Source organism: Crassostrea angulata, chromosome 5 (assembly GCF_025612915.1).
Source record: "Crassostrea angulata isolate pt1a10 chromosome 5, ASM2561291v2, whole genome shotgun sequence".
Classification (NCBI taxonomy): domain Eukaryota; kingdom Metazoa; phylum Mollusca; class Bivalvia; order Ostreida; family Ostreidae; genus Magallana; species Magallana angulata.
Genome location: NC_069115.1, coordinates 58,653,642 through 58,670,411, shown reverse-complemented (window position 1 = coordinate 58,670,411; position 16,770 = coordinate 58,653,642). Strand labels below are relative to the sequence as shown.

Sequence of the window (16,770 nt, the reverse complement as noted above, 5' to 3'; positions counted from 1 at the left end):
TACATGGTTACCTAAGGTTCCTTATAGAAATGTACTAAATCCTTGTCCTCTCATGACAGTACAAAATTTTGCTACACATCCAGGCATATTTTTTCTTCGTAACTTTTTTTCAACTCTGTATAAACACTGGCCCAGTGCTAACATTGACCCAGTCACCAGCAGCAATGTGGCTTATCTACGTCAGAGGCATGCGTGGAAAAAATGGATTACCTCCATAAACCTTTCACTGAGAGCGTTAAATTGATAAAATCTTATGATAGAAATAAACAAAAAGGTTACAGACCTCATTTTTAAGCTTCAAAAGGTTTTTAAAAATTATTAAGCAACAATTAATTTTTTCATATTCACTTCCTTTAAACTTTTACAAAGTCTATGCACTGTTTGCACCACTGATTGTGGTGTATAATATGCACCCATTTCTTTGAAACACACGCCCTATTCCTGTAGGTTACCTAGTAAATAAACCAGAGGACATGTTGCTATTTACCAAGGGTTTGATAATCACTATATGCAAGAAATTAATGATCCAATGATCCCGAACTTTACTTAACGCACAAGGAAGAAAGAGTTTACATGAAAAAGTTTGCATTCGATTTTTTGAAATATGCATGTAAACTAAGTTTCCATTTCTGTAATGCGATTCAAACTTGATACAAGCACATGCGTCCTCATCTTTACACATTTATTGCATATTTTGTTAATAACAGCTTTAATGCGTCTCTTGGTTGAATCGGTTGAAAGCTTAGGTGTTTAAGGACCAAACGGGAGATGGAGAGAATAGTTTTACCGTATAAAGCAAAACTTCCGACTGACAGTTTAAAAAATTCCAAGATGGCAGCGATGTGTACCTGGTGGTTTATTAGGTAGAGACTCAAAAAGGGCAAATACGTAGGTAAACGTATGATTTTTTAAGGGATATTTTTTCCCATTCTGTTGTTATTGGTACAATAAAAGTCTGCATAGAAACGAAAACAAACAACAAATTATGCGTTGACATAGGACTTTATTTCCTATAAATGGTAATGCAACATTGCTTATCCAGCATTTACCACACCACCTTATAAGGAATTTCCCGCTGCATTGGCTAGGACGTAGAGTGTAAACAGTAGCCCTGCCCCCGTGAGACCGGCCCCAACAGAAGAGGCCACAAGGGGGACGATGAACTTGCGGATCACTGGCGTTGTTGCTATTTTAATACACAAAAAAGTACAATTATATCATATGTTTGGTTTCGACTAAAAATTTTGACCATGAATTTCAAAGTTTAAAAAAAAAAGTTTATGACAGCATAAAAGACCGCGTTTCTCCTTTATTCGCGTTCACCTAATGCAAAACTATTAAGAAAACATCAAAATAAAAATATTGTCTTGATAAGTGACGATATTACAAACGAATATAGCCCTAACCAAACGGCCAAAAAATCTTTCCAATACTGCGAATAATTTCATTTTAAAAATATTGTCAAAATCAGAAAACATTTCTTATATATAAATATATGCAAACAGAGAGGAAAACAAAATTCACGTCCATTAAGATTATCTCAAAACAAGCTGGTACATTGGGATTTAAAATAGATCTTCTATGTAATTCACGCATGACTCTGTAGATTTCTAAAGATAGGCGAGCAATAAATATTAGTCTAAAATGGGAAGAAGCTCTCTTTGCGAATTTTATGACACCATTTTTCCCGGGAGTTGTTTTAAACTATCTGTAAACAAAACAAAAGCTTGGGTCTCTCATTTTATTTTCTCGCGAATTGAGAAATCGCGAACAAGTCCACGGAATAGCAAATTGAAAACTCGAAAATTAGGAAACTAAACTAATATAAATAAACCATTTTGTTTCATTATTCATCGAACATTGCTTTCGCCATTTACCTTCACATTGAACTCCGTCGCCTGTGAAGCCGGATTTGCAGACACACTGGAAAGATCCGTCGGTGTTGATGCAGGTAGCGTCCTCGGAACACGGTCCTGGTTCCGCAGCACACTCATCCACGTCTGTAACAACACATGAAAGTGAGAAGTTGTACCGCGGCCCAAAGTAAGTTTAAATTATGGACGATGCCACATCTACGTAAATATTTCTCTATACACAACATTCTGCCATCTCTTTAATAAGGATGTGTCTTTTTCTCTTTAATTATATTGAAAGTGAATTTTAAAGGTGTCAACATCACTTCGTCATAATAATGACATTATAATAAAAGGTGGTTTTTTTAAATCAAATTACCAGTACAAAGAGGATGCATTCATGGTAAGATGGTCGATTAAAAAACAACCACGTTTTAATACAAATGTAGTCATTATAGAAACTTTGATTAAATTACCAGTACAAGGAGGATGCATGCATGGTAAGAGAGACATTTGGGTATATCCATCTAACTATTTTTAGAATTGGTAGAACAACAAAGTAGTGCCTTTAAGCAAACCAGTTCATATACTTGCAGAGTGTATATATATTTATTGGTACATTTTAAATCAGAGTGCTTGACACATGTCAGAAAAGAGGATATGCAATTTTAAAAACACGTGTCAAAATTGAATTATCATTTGAAGGAAAGAATAAAAATTGTATGATGTACACTCTTTCCAAAATTGTGAAATTAACTACTTTTACTTTCATTTTCAGATTTTTTAAATACAGACGCATTTTGCCGGAAAAAGAATCTGACTTCACACCAAGGAATTTTAACAGAGGAGAGACAATTTAATGAGCTTTCATTGAGCTCGCTGCGAACCGAAAATTAGGGCCGGAGCTATGAACCTTAACGTTAACATTACCGCCTACGGGAAATGCATTAGTGGACCATACCCATATGTAAAAAATAAACCACACACGTTATGGTACCTTGTTGTTTGTATCGGAGAAGAAACCCATGTTCTTCAAAAAGAGCCCCAGTTTTGTATCGAACTCGCAGACTTTGCCCACTGCTGAGTCCAAAGTTTTGAGGAAAGAACGGATCACAGCTGTCGAACAACGTATTGTCTGTCGAGGAACCTAAAACAGAAAATATGTGTAGATTATCTGTACTTATTTCACACAGCGAGTTGAAACAACTGCTGATTTAAAAAATCACGCGTAATACTTTTCTTAATAATTGCAACTACATTGTATTTCAAAACAACATGTCGTTTAAAAAAGAATTTCGATGTTTGTATTGATTCTAAATCAATATTTAGTCAATAATTTTAAAATCATTTAATATTTATAAGTATGACGAGATGGTAATAAAATTTTAGCCGGATCTACTTTTTGTGATCGGCTTCGGCCGATCACAGTTGTGTCCATATAAGGCATCCGGCAAATTTCATTATTTACGCACCCATTGCACCTTGCTTTATCTTATTTTATTTACTTTGCAATGACAGCATCATGTTAATCTTTAATTACATGTAGATCACTAAAAAACGTTATTCGAATGCGTATGCCTCGAGAGTTAAACAATATACAGTTACATACAGAATGCGGAAGAATATAAACCGGAAAGGCAATTCGCCAACTAAAAGTAGAGCTTATTCATGTCTTGCTATTTCGGACACCAACAAAACGGTGCGATGTGTCTTATTTATCATGTTTATTGCATGCATTTGCATTACATGAACACAGCTGACCAATGATATAACATGGCGATAACTCCTATAAAAGGAATACTAGTACCTGTCCTTCCTGTTCTGATTTAACACTATTTATAGATGTAGAATTTCCAAAATAAACATTGTCAACAAAATGTATTATTATACCTCAAAATGATTATTCTATATAACGCGACATCTGGTTGGTTCTAGACAATCACGGGACCGAGCGACAAAACGTCGTGTCTCCCGGGAAATAAATATCATGTCTCATCTCTTCGGAAATCTCGGGATCTTTCATTCCAAAGGTATGAAAAAGCCAATATGAGCATACGATGTCTTCTTTCAAAGTCAGAAATTTTCAAAGTAAATAAAAAAAAATCCTCTTTATTGAAACGAAAAAACAGACCAAAATGCATCATGGGATGTTAAGAAAAGGGAACTGTTTAGTTTCGTCCCCCGAATGATTATGGTTATTCAACCCGCGTGCTATGCATCGACTGTAAAAAAAGCAAACTTCAGAAGTATAAGCGAACAAAACGTACACGTTTATTTGTAATCTGACTAAAAATAACGACCTTTTTTTATAGCGATGTCAAAGTCGTAATACAACCAAATTCCTCTTGACGTCAGGGGTGAATTTTATCATGAGGCGAAATAACACGATACCCTTTTATGTCGTTTGTTTTGTTAACAAATTTTGTACATGATTTTTTTCATTGAAATTTGGCGTAATTGACCGGGAAAACTACTGCAATATCTATTATTATACGAATACTAAGCATAACCATCGTTTAAAAACGTGCTCAAAATTTTATATAAAATCGGACCTAGCAGCTTTAATGATTTTAATTCTCTTTATGCTACCAAAATTAATTCCACTTTATTTGACTCGTATTCATAAAAACAAATATAGACAATCAGAAAAAACCCAAAAATTACGACGTTATTGATTTAGACAAGTTGAAAAATTATTAAAAATCTATAAATACATTTATACATTTATAAATATATGTATAAAGTTGCGTCTGTTTAAATTGTAAGCAAACAAAATACAACTTAAGAAATATATAAAATTAAAAGTTTAACACTAAGAAATGAACAATACACAGTACTTAATTCACAAATTAGAAAATTAAGTGTATTCTCACGATTTCGTCTGTACTAATTAACACCCGTTCATGACCGGTCGTCAGAATAAAGCGTCGTAAAGCAATCTATGCGTAGTGTATCAAGTGCTTCAGCGTATTCCAAGCGGCAGATATACATCAAATTTGAATATTTGTGTTGTTATTGTTAAGTATTCATACGCGTCGGTTAACTTACATTATTTACATCTTTGATCAATGACACTTCACGTTTTATGATTTGAAAATGTTATATTAAATGGAGACTTATGAATTTAATAACTTTTCCTTTGATATGTCGATCAAAGAAAAAAAATTAAAATTCATTTCTTAAAACAAGAGAACCGTATATTTAATAAATAATTAGAGCATGTACATATCTCTTTAAAAGGAAATCTAATTTCATTTATTTACCGTCAAATACTTCAATGGTATCATAACAGGTCCGTCGTCTACGTGATGGCACAAATTCCTCCATATTTGTGAATTCAAAAGTATAGTTCACCGCTTTACCCTTCCCAGCAAAGATGGTGACGTCACATTCTTCATTCCTATAATAATAATAATAATAAACGAATATTATACACACACCCACCCACCCTTGTATAGATAAATAATAAATAAATAACTCTCTCTCTCTCTCTCCTTTGTATATCTCACTTTCCGTATTGCTCAGGGAAATTACTCGACGTCAATGACTGGGTAGTGTCCGAAGCAGATAGGATTGTTGTACCTGGGCAAATACCTTATGAAAACATTGCAAGAATTAGACATTACAAATCACTCATTTAAACAGGATTAAATCAAATTACATTTATCTAAAACCGGTGATATTTATTTTCTTATAAATTCATCTATACAAATATACTTATACATGTACTAGTCTGATGATCTGACATAATGACAAAATCACAATGTTTACAAACCACGGAGACCATGTTCGTGTGGATGAATTACAACATGATGCAATACAAAAACATACCTGCATTTCATACACTGTACACCCTTTCACCCTAGAATATCTTACCTTTTTAAGCAATTCAAAGTATGAAACAACCCCTGTATATTTCATCAATTCAAAGTATTTTCGCTCGTTTTCATTCTTCTTTTCATCATATCGTTAAAACTTTTTATTTATCGATGTTACAGACATCTGTTACGACCCACCTGAATCTGTGCCGGCAATGACATTGATGAACATCTCCTCTGTGGTTCCTGTACTACTGTCTGTAGTTAGTCTGACCGTCAAGGAATCACCAGTAGAAGTAGCCATTTCAAAATCTAGACCTGTCTTTGGTCCGAGTTCCTCCAAAAGGACATCATCTAGAATTTTGATAGCTTTCTCATACATTTTATAATTAATCATTGATAGTTTCAGGTTTTTTCAATCGTTAATCTTCAATCGAAACACAAGTGTTACATTAAAAGTTTAAAATTTATCAATTTAAACTTAACTATAAACTGTTTAAACTGTTATAGTTAAGTTTAAATTGATAAATTTTAAACTTTTAATGTAACACAAGTAAAAAGCATTGGCATTACCCAAGTTTAAACCTTGGTAAATGTTGTATCTACATGTATTATGAAGACTAATGGGTCTTTTCCATTTTTGTTACATTAAGCTCCATTAAACGAAGGGTCTTAATCTTTCCATTTAGATAAGTTCCCAGCTCCATACCAATAGAACACTCACTATTTGTATCTATTACTTCTATCGTTTCCCCATCCTCTATCGTCGCACCCCTTATCTGTAACAAAAGTTGGAGTCCTGGCTGAGCCTTGAAGGTCCATTTGCAAACAAAACTCCTGAAATAAAACAAACCAAATCCCACACATATAGTTTTCTATACCAGTTTGCAATTTGCCTGCCACCAGAAGGGGGTCTACTGATTGCTTTGAAAGGTAGGGTTTTTTATATGTGTGTTTTTGGGGGTTTTTTGAGGGGTTTTTTTGCCGGCTAATTGAACTAGTACTGATATTGTTCGACCAACTTCTCAACGCAAGACTTTAAAGCTTTGCGTAACCCCATCCCCCTTCCCCCCCAAAAAACCAAGAAAAAACCCCAAAAAACAAAAACGTCGATTTGAAAGAGACTTATGATAAATGTGATATTCAAAAGTAATTACTTGTGGTTTTTCTTTTATTTAATACTAGTATTTTCTCAAAATTGTACGTGATCAGGAAAAAATCATTTATAGGCCAATATAAGATAAACACTTTTTATTCACAAAAACGTATATTTTGGTGACATTATACGAAACAAAACATATATACTTTAAAACCTAATTGAGAGCACAATACTGCAGTTTAGATTTTAAAGTTATCCAGGACTGTCGAATATGGTGCAGAGCAGCCGTTGAATTCAGAACTTAAATCATTTGATAGTTTATTTATAATTCAACTTACGCCGGGAATCCTATAGTGCCGACTGCTGGAAATCTGAACTTCTGCGACTCCATACCAATGCCATCAATAAGGATTTCCGATCCACTATTTGGACAAACAAGATCAGCTAAAAAATAGAAATTTTTGCGATTGGTATTTCATTACTACACCATTCTTTATTTTGAACAAAAAAAAATTGATGCAATATCCAATGAGATCTATTTATTCAATTATTTTAAGTAATCCATAAATCTTCAGGTATAAATAGCTTAACGTTAAATCCATGGCCTCTTAATTTTAAGAGGGCCCGATGCTTGTGGCCATTTTAAGACGTTATCAATCTCTTTGAACAGAAGAGCTCTATACAGAGATATAGGAACACATCCAAATTGTAACGTCAGTATATTTGGAATTTTACTTTACCAAATGACATTTAATGGCTAAAATATCTTAAATCTTATGCTAGATCTGTTGGATAATTTGATGACCACCTAGCCTCAGTAAATTAGAACTATTTTTGTGTACCTTGCAAGAATAACAACTGTCAAATTAAAAAGAATATCAATCAGCAAATACTAGTGATGAGTACCATAATCGGATACACGAGAAAACTTTAACAGTTGGAATTGCGGTTGTGATTGTTTAGAACCATCCAGATTACCCACAAAAACAGGAACGTCTTTATTAGCCAGATTATTAAGGATATAATTATGTATAAAATAAATTTGATCAATGCCAAACCTATACGAGTTTTTGCAGTTTTTGCTTTATAAGCAAGAAAGCAGTTTAAAAAAAAACTTTTTTGATAGCTTGTATTCCTATATTTCAATTTTGATGTCCATAACTACAAAAATTAACACTTGCTGATAGTGTGCTATAAGTGGTTTATATATCAAACGGAATATTAAGATAACTATTTTTTCTTAGAAGCTATTAACTTTTTAGATATTTTTTAAACCATTAATTAATTTCAATAAATTTAAACATGATACTATTAGAAACTGTGTTTCAAAAACATTGTAGATATAAAGTTTTGAAGGCGTCTATGGACATAAAATTTGACGAGAATCCTAGAAATATTAGCATGAATTTTATTTTGAGTCATTTTAACTCAAATTAAACCCTTTTAAAAGAAAACCTGACATTTTATCAATAATGTAAATCATATTTTCACATTGATAGGGTCTCAAGAATGTTCTTAATATCATAATAAATTGAAATTGTAGTAATAAATCATTTGAAACCTTCAAATAATTTTACATTTTGCCAATTTATTCTATCAATCAAGATTATAATGGTTTGAAATACTTTCGACGTACATGTATATCAACACGGTTTTTTTTGTAACGATTAGATGTTAATCAACGGTAACTTGCTTAAGCAATCTAAAGTAATGTTATCTCAAATGAAAGGAACTTTAAAATGAAAAAAACATTTATCATTGGGTTGTAAAACGCAGCTTAATTGCAAAATGTATTTATTATCATCACTTTAGGATAACACAGGACGAACCTCTGCAATTCAGTCAACTAAATGTTAACTGAAAGGTCTGGAAAGGTAACTGAATGGCACAGCTATGCCATTAAGTCACCTATCAGTTACCCTTCCGTCACGTTTCAGTTAACTGAATGGCAGAGATTCATCCTGTGTAATTTTCAGTACTTAAAACTAGATTCAAGTCATTTTAATAAAGTTTTGAAGTTGATCTGGATTATTTTAACCAATGTGTCATTTGACGCAAAGCAGGGATGGCAACCGCTTGATAATATATTTGAAATCAATTACAAGGCATAAAAAATCGAATTAAATGAATCTGAATTATTTTGAAAAATAGAAACAAAATCTATTTCGTTAATCAATGTCTCATTGCACGCACAAATGCAAGTCCAGCCTAATTTGCATGTTTTAAAAAGTATTTGTATTAAAATTCACGTGATTTTTATATATTTTAAAAGATTTTAAACAGTGAATCCAACAAATTTAAACAGATTTGCACTCAACCCAAAATGTCAATGGGTGATGAAAAAAATATTATTCATTCGCGATCGATTTGAAGTCGATTCAAGTAAATGAAATGAAGAAAGAATATAGTGATTTTTTTTATCGTTTTATCCAAGATTTTTCATTTGACTCAAAATTCACGGCAAGGAAGGAAAAGGTAGAAATGAAAAAGAGAAGGAATTAGATACGTGTCGATGTCCTGGTGTAAACATCTAACCTCGTAAAATTGCAAGATATATGCTGTATATAAATAGACTGTTGCAATTTGACATGTGTATGCTGGGGAAAACATATTCTTTAAATATACTGTTTTGAGAGCAAAGATTTCTATGGAAGAATGTTCTTTTGATTAAACTCTACAGTGTTAAAATTCAGATACAATTGTTTTAATACAAGTATTTAATTGCAAAAAGGCATTATTTGTTGGAACCATTAAGCTGAGTAAAATTTTATTGTTTTTCCAAATGTTTTTAATTTATATCATAAATTTATGAATACATAAGAGTTTATTAAAAGGGATCATTTTTAGAAATCACACCATAGGGTTTTTAAACACTTCAAAGGAAAGAAATTTTCATGACAAAATAATAAAATACAAAGCTTTCCTAAACTGAACGCTCCCATTTTGACCTACACTTCAAACGGTAAAAGGATTTAAAGTTTGCTGAAATGAAAACCCATGCCCTCTTTCAAGAAAAATAAATTAAAATTAATTGACAAGTAGGGTTATTAGGATTTTTGTTAAAAATTGTTGACATTTTTTTAAAAGTCATTTAGCTAAACAAAAGTTGAAAATTGGTGGACGTATCATCAGAAAGACTAAATTCAAGTTCTTTTTAAGTCATGATTCCCATGGATATGGTGGGCCATAATAGTGGGATAAATTTTTACAAAGGAATAAATAGAAATAATTCTTTTTAAACATTTTCTCAAAAACCATTCAGCCAGTAAAAGCCGAAAGCTGTGTGGAAGCATACTGAGGTGGTGTATTAAACAGTTTATCTCAATCTAATCATCAGTGGTATGATAGAGCCACAATTGGAGGGGTGGGTGATTAATTCAGATTGGAAGGAATAAAATTTCTTCCAGTCTTCCAATTTTATTCTCAAATACTGGCATACCAGAAGGGGTGCTATGTTTAACATAAAACATGTGGTAAAGGATTTGAAAACATTTTAAAACGATGTGTATTCGAATTCATTCTTAAGATAATTTTTATGCTGATTTCATCAGAATTATAGTTATCAGCTCACCTGAGCTGAAAGCTCAAGTGAGCTATTCTGATCACATTTTGTCAGTCGTCCGTCTGTCCGTCCGTCCGTCTGTCTGTCTGTAAATTTATTACATTTTGAATATCTCTTCTAAAATCGCTTGGCCAATTTAAACCAAACTTGACACAAAGCAGTCTTTGAAAAGGCAAATATAAATTGCAGAAATGAAAGACCGATCTTTATTCAAAGCGGAGAAAACCTAGAAACTGTAGAAAAAGGGGAAGGTGCATTTTTATAAATCTTCTTCTAAAGAACTACTGTGTCAAATTCAACGTAATTTAACATAAATAGTCCTTATGGAAAGGAAAATATGGATTGCAAAAATTAAGGGCCAATCTTTTTCTCGAATTTGAGTTATTACGAAAATAATAATGGGAAGGGGTGGGCTTCAATCAGTTTATAACTTCGGGGTCGGTATTCCATATCTCAAAAACCTCTTTAAAACGGCCATTTTGGACGGATGATAAACGGGTGAATCTGACAAAGATGAATTTGGTTGTTGTCGAACAGTTCGCGTGCGAAGGGAATCTTTGAAACATGCAAGATACATCACTGTCGATTTTGTGAAATGTATTGAGATTAAATATTCCAATGCATTGACATTTTCACCTTTGACGGTGGTTTTAGCTTGTTTTGATTTTCGTTTCGTTTTCATGAATTACGGTTTGTAACTTGTGGAATTATCGCCTGTATTTTGTAATTTTTACGTATCAGTCAAACATAGACATCGGTTAATAAGATAGCCGGTTAATAAGATAGCTGACTGTTAACTAGCGGCAAATAAGATGCATTAACGATAGTTGTCAGTATTTTCTCGAGTCTGTTCAGTCTGAACAGAGATTGATTTCGTTGGTGAAAACACAAAATGTATGTACATGTAGCAGAGACATGAATAATTGATAGCTCACCTGAGCTGAAATTTACAAAGAAAACTATTTCAAAGTCTTCTCAAAAACCAAATTCTCAGAAAAGCTGTAACTTGTGAAAGCATCCTCAGGTAGTGTAGATTTAAGTTTGTTCAAACCATGATGGGGGTAGGGGGAGGCCACAATGGGGGTCGAAATTTTTCATAAGAATTTATAGAGAAAAATCTTCTCAACAAAAACCAGTTGGCCAGAAAAGCTGTAACTTGTGTGGAAGCATTCTCAAGTCGATTCATTCAAGTTTGTTCAAATCATGATCCCAGGGGTAGGGTGGGGCCACAGTTGGGGGGGGGGTGTCAAAATTTTACATAGGAATACATAGAGAAAAATCTTTAAAAATCTTCTTCTAAAAAACCAATAGGCCTGAAAACTGCAACTCGTGTGGAAGCATCCTCAGGTAGTGTCAATTTATTCTGTTCAAACCATGATTCCAGGGGGTAGAGTGCGGCCACCATAGGGGTCGAATTTTTTACATATGAATGTAAAAATGAATGTAAAGAGTAATATCTTCTTTTCGAAAATCAATTAAGCTGAAAGTTATTACTTTATATATATATATGCTCAATATGTGATATAACTATGAAATCATCTAGTTACAAAAGGGGCTCAACATAAGAAAATCGGTAGAAAATTTTGAAAATCTTTTAATATAGGATCTGTTTTACTCATTCATTGTCCCAATATTTTGGATATGACTTCATGAAGCTGATCTTAACATGTCTAATGTTGCTCAGGGGAGTGATGTGGCCCATTGGCCTCTTGTTATTACTATGGTGAGTGTTGCGACTCCCGGGCATCCGAAATTATTGTATTTACTTAATCGGTTAAGTCGAATTTATCATTAGAACTAATCTTACATTTTTCATAAATGAAAATTGACACAACAATTTGAACAAGTTTTAATGGGGTGACAAAGATTGGTAAAAAAGTAAAATTCTTGTAGGTTTCGTGTTTCAAAAAATTCAGTTCATTTTTTGTGCAATAAATATTCGTAGATCAGTTAATCAGATTACTATAAATAACACGTATATTCAAGTTATATAAAGAAGAATTGCATTTTCTTATATGCTTTTCATATTTCACGAGTGATTAGGAGCTGGACATTTGTAATAGACGGACAATGGATAGCCGTTATATATGAAATACTGGTATATATGTATATATGCTATATACGTGAATAAAAAGTTAAACGAGTAGCATCCCCAATTATTTCCGTTCGTCTTGTTATTATGGAGGATAGAATTCATTCAGATGAAAGCCGTGAGGGAGAATACAAATTTTATTACATAGAATATAACTGACACTATCTCTGATTTACCCGTTTAATGATGTTCACCGATTTAATTGTGTTTTGTATAATAGATAAACTTGTTTACACCTTGATAGGGAGTAGTTCTTGTCTATTCAATCAGGATTTTCTTCCTTGGGCAATGTTACACCGTAGGGTTACGTAGGACGTGTACCTTCCCTACAACATCTGACATTTGATTGATTTCTAATCCGTTCAGTCAGAAGCCCACACACGAGTCATCGTACAAGCCCCACAACGATGAATTGGGGTAATGTTTGTCGAGAACACAAAAAGTGTATATTATTTGAAGGCGGTAAAGTTGGTTATTCTCCCACTTTTGGTATTCTTATGAGCACATTTCATTGACGTTGTCTCACCGTTGTCATGGGTAAACTAGGTGAAAATGAACTTAAGAAATAAACGCACTGAGTAGGTAAAAAACAAACGTCAAAAGTTTTTTTCTTATTTTAGCTTTTAATAAGTTTTGTGATTTCATTTTATGCCTTAACTATAACTATAACAAAACAATTTTAACTGCCTAAAAATATGCTTAAATAATGAGCATTCCTTTTAATTTCTGTGATGATATTTAGTGTTACAAATCGTCAGAATCCATGAGCTTCCGGGGCCTTCGCCCCCTGGGCCACCACAAGCATTCACCCTCCACCCAATAGGGGCCTTATAATATTAATATATATAATATAATATGCCATTTTAAGCATGCACTTCGTTTCTGGTCTAGCTACCCCACTGGTAAGTACTTAGAAGTGTACGAGGTACTCACTTGGTAAAATGCAATGGACACAGGTCCAAGAAATAAAAACCAACAAAAGAATTGGACAAAACTGCATTTTGTAGAAAACTGGAATTCACAATCTGCAACATAGAATATCTTTCAGTCAATACGTTTGCTATAATTGTACACTTAAAAAAAATATTTTGTCAACTTAAGGTGGCTCACTACACCATGAAATATTTTCCCAAATCAGAAGAAAATTACTTGATTATGATATATATCATTATGGATAAGACGTATTTAAGTCTAACAGGCATAATAAATGTGCAATTTTGGATGAAAAATTACATTTTCAAAAATTTAATTCAGTTAACATGAACAAAAGCTCCAAGCGGATTCGAACTCAAGATCTCCGGTTTAGAAGCCCAATAATTTAGCCACTGAGCTACGACGATTTACAACCCAATTGAACGATATAAACAGTTTAACAAAACATTTAAATCGCCATCTTGCGACGTAGTGTCTCATAAAGTATTAGAGTAGGTGTAGTGAGGTACCTTAAGGAGGCTGGGGGGTCAAAATATAATATGATATAAAACCATCAGATTTATTTGAAAATTTTATATGCCATTTCTGAAGCTATCAACTACTATTTGATAATGAAAAATTTCATATATTTTAATATAAAATTTTATCTTTTCCATTATCTTTATATGGAGCTCTTCTTTTAAGGGAGATTAATATTGTCTAAAATGGCAGCCACCCCCCAGCCCCCTTAATCTAGCCAGGATACAAAAGATAATACTCTTAAAGATGGCTAGGCGTTGTTTTAAGGATCTATACAGTGTTTTTTAATTCTATTTTGAGATACAATTTTACAACTTAGACACCGATATAAGCTTTAAAATGTTTCCTATGATATTTTGTGGTTTTATTTTTAGGAGAAAGTTGATCCTTTTTTTACTGCATAATTTCGGTCCCTCAGTAAATTTTCTAGTGTCTAATACCGCATGCAGAAGAAAATGATGTTGACGGTTTTAATTTTTGAATGATCTGTTTTTAAGAACAGAAGAATTGAGAATCTTTAATGACATTTTGATATTCAGATATAACCTATTATGTTAATTATTGTTGATTGTACTTAGACAAGCATTTTTCAAAGAAGTACGAAAGAACAATTTTAACAAACATTTTCCCATTAGACAACAAGAACTATAGTATATTTTAAGTTGTTGGATAATAAATGGGAAAATGTAATAGAATCACCCTTATACTCGATTGAATCTGTTCAAATTTTAAAATATGCAATCTTCTAAAGTTTCGTTCTTTGGTTTAAATTAAGTTTGTGTTTAAATAGAATAACTATTGTTTTGGTTTATGGTATAAATTTTAGAGTAGATTTGATCCAAAGATTTAACAAATTTCATTATTAAAAAAAAAAAATTCAAACGCTATTTGGTCGTCATTCATATATATTAAAAGACAACTCACATCTTTCATTTAATTTAGACCTTTAAAAAAACTTTTATATGTAAATGTTTTATATCTTACTTCAGTAATAAGATAAAAAGTAAATGTTTGTGGACTTACCTGACGTACACCACGGCTGATTTAAGACTGCTACTGAAAAACACTGAACTCGAGGTTACATCATAAATACGTACAGGATAATAAATATGCATGGTTTAAGATCTATATTTGCCAAACATTACGTGTACATCATCTATAGCTAAACGACGACGGTTGTGAAATTGATATAAAGTGAACACAAGTATATTTTTCCAACAATTTAACTATTGATTGTGTAAAAACGTTTTTGTAATTACTCAATAGAAATGCTAGATGTTTAAAGGGCCTTTGTAGCTAGACCAGATGCAGAAATTTGGTAAAGAGGTGTTTATTAAAGTTAGATTTGTGAACTGTTCTTTGGTGAACATCTCTGCATGTATTGTTTAACACTGTATGATGACAGAATCGAAATCACCACATACTTAACCAGCTTTTTCTGATATTTTTTTTAATCTATTTTGGGTTTTATAAATTAAATGCAAAATTTTTGAATGCCTTGATCATGTAATCTTACAATGTCTGTTCAATTTATATAAAAAGGTTATTTAAATTCAATGTACAAATATGCAAAATATTAAATTTTAGCTTTTAAATTATTTTCAAATGTGTTGTGTCTTTAAAACTAATGATGCAATAAATCTAATTAAATTATAAAGGATTTTTATAACTGTATGTGTAACTACATGTAATTGTAATTAAATCACGTCAATGGGTTATGGCCGTGATTTTTACGATGTACACTTAAATTAGCACAAGCCGTCTTTGCTTTAATAATCCAAATGTCAAGCTAACAAACCAAAAATGTAATGCCAATTAAAGTAACCATCCTAAAACGATGACTTTGTATCAGAAAGATTTTATATATACTGGTATTTAACATGTTGGAATTTAACTTCCAGGTTTTTTTCCATTATTTATTTGAAGAAAAAAACCTACCACTTTTATTTATAGATCGTTTTAAAGCGAACTAAAACTCTAACTTCCAGGTCAATTATGGTGGTTCTTTCTTTGAATAGAGATTTAGTATATGTGAACCAATGTAAATATTACGGTTAACTTCTAAAAACAATATCTCATTAATAATAAAGCATAATTTATTAATGAAAAAGACTCGTGTCGGGCGTAAATACCTGAGAATAACGACCGATCCCACACCTGTGGGATATAGGTCAAATATATTACATCTGCATCAACCGTGTTACTTGCTGAAGAATATATATATATATATATATATATATATATATATATATATATATATATATATATATATATATATATCTCTATATATATATATATATATATATATATATATATATATATATATATATATATATATATATATCATACGTGTGGTTTATATTACCCGTGTGATAAACCTTTGCTTAACCAAACGGGTGATGCTTTATCAAATACTTCCGGTACGAACTATTTTCGACACAGCCCCTCGCTTCAACGCTTCAGTGACCTATTTTCGAAGATTTCCTCGTACTTTTAACATAACTACATTAACTACCAAAAATTGATATAAAATGGATTTTCTCAAAGATTTTAATTACAAATACAAAGGAAAACACATAACTATGTAGCATATGCGTCGGAAATGGGAGGGGGTGGGGGTATAAGGAGGGGGAGCTAAGCCCCGCCCCCTTTCATTGTAAAGTTATACATAACCATAACCAATGACTTTTTCTTTTGATTGTCAAGATTTTTGATTTTTGATAAGTTTAGCCCCCCCCCCCCCCCCCTTCAACTTTCAATTTGCTTCCGACGCCACTGTGTAGTTTATAAAACTGCAAATCACGTTAGTTATCAAGGAATTCATTCGCGACGCGATGAAAACAGAACGCTCTGGTTGTGTTTATAAACAAGAACTTACCGAAATAATGCTTCTT

General features: G+C 32.3%; 1 protein-coding gene across 1 annotated transcript; it reads right to left on the bottom strand.

Annotated features, from left to right (window-relative positions):
* Positions 1–954: 954 nt before the first annotated feature.
* LOC128184268 (tolloid-like protein 1) lies at positions 955–16,026 on the bottom strand. The gene is made up of 10 exons (XM_052853698.1): positions 14,900–16,026; positions 13,358–13,449; positions 7,109–7,214; positions 6,396–6,508; positions 5,870–6,025; positions 5,363–5,447; positions 5,117–5,253; positions 2,851–3,000; positions 1,878–2,000; positions 955–1,186 (listed from the first exon to the last, which is right to left on the bottom strand). The coding sequence occupies exons 2-10, from the start codon at positions 13,422–13,424 to the stop codon at positions 1,059–1,061; spliced, it is 1,065 nt and encodes a 354-aa protein (XP_052709658.1). The 5' UTR covers positions 13,425–13,449; positions 14,900–16,026; the 3' UTR covers positions 955–1,058.
* Between the last annotated feature and the right edge of the window lie 744 nt (positions 16,027–16,770).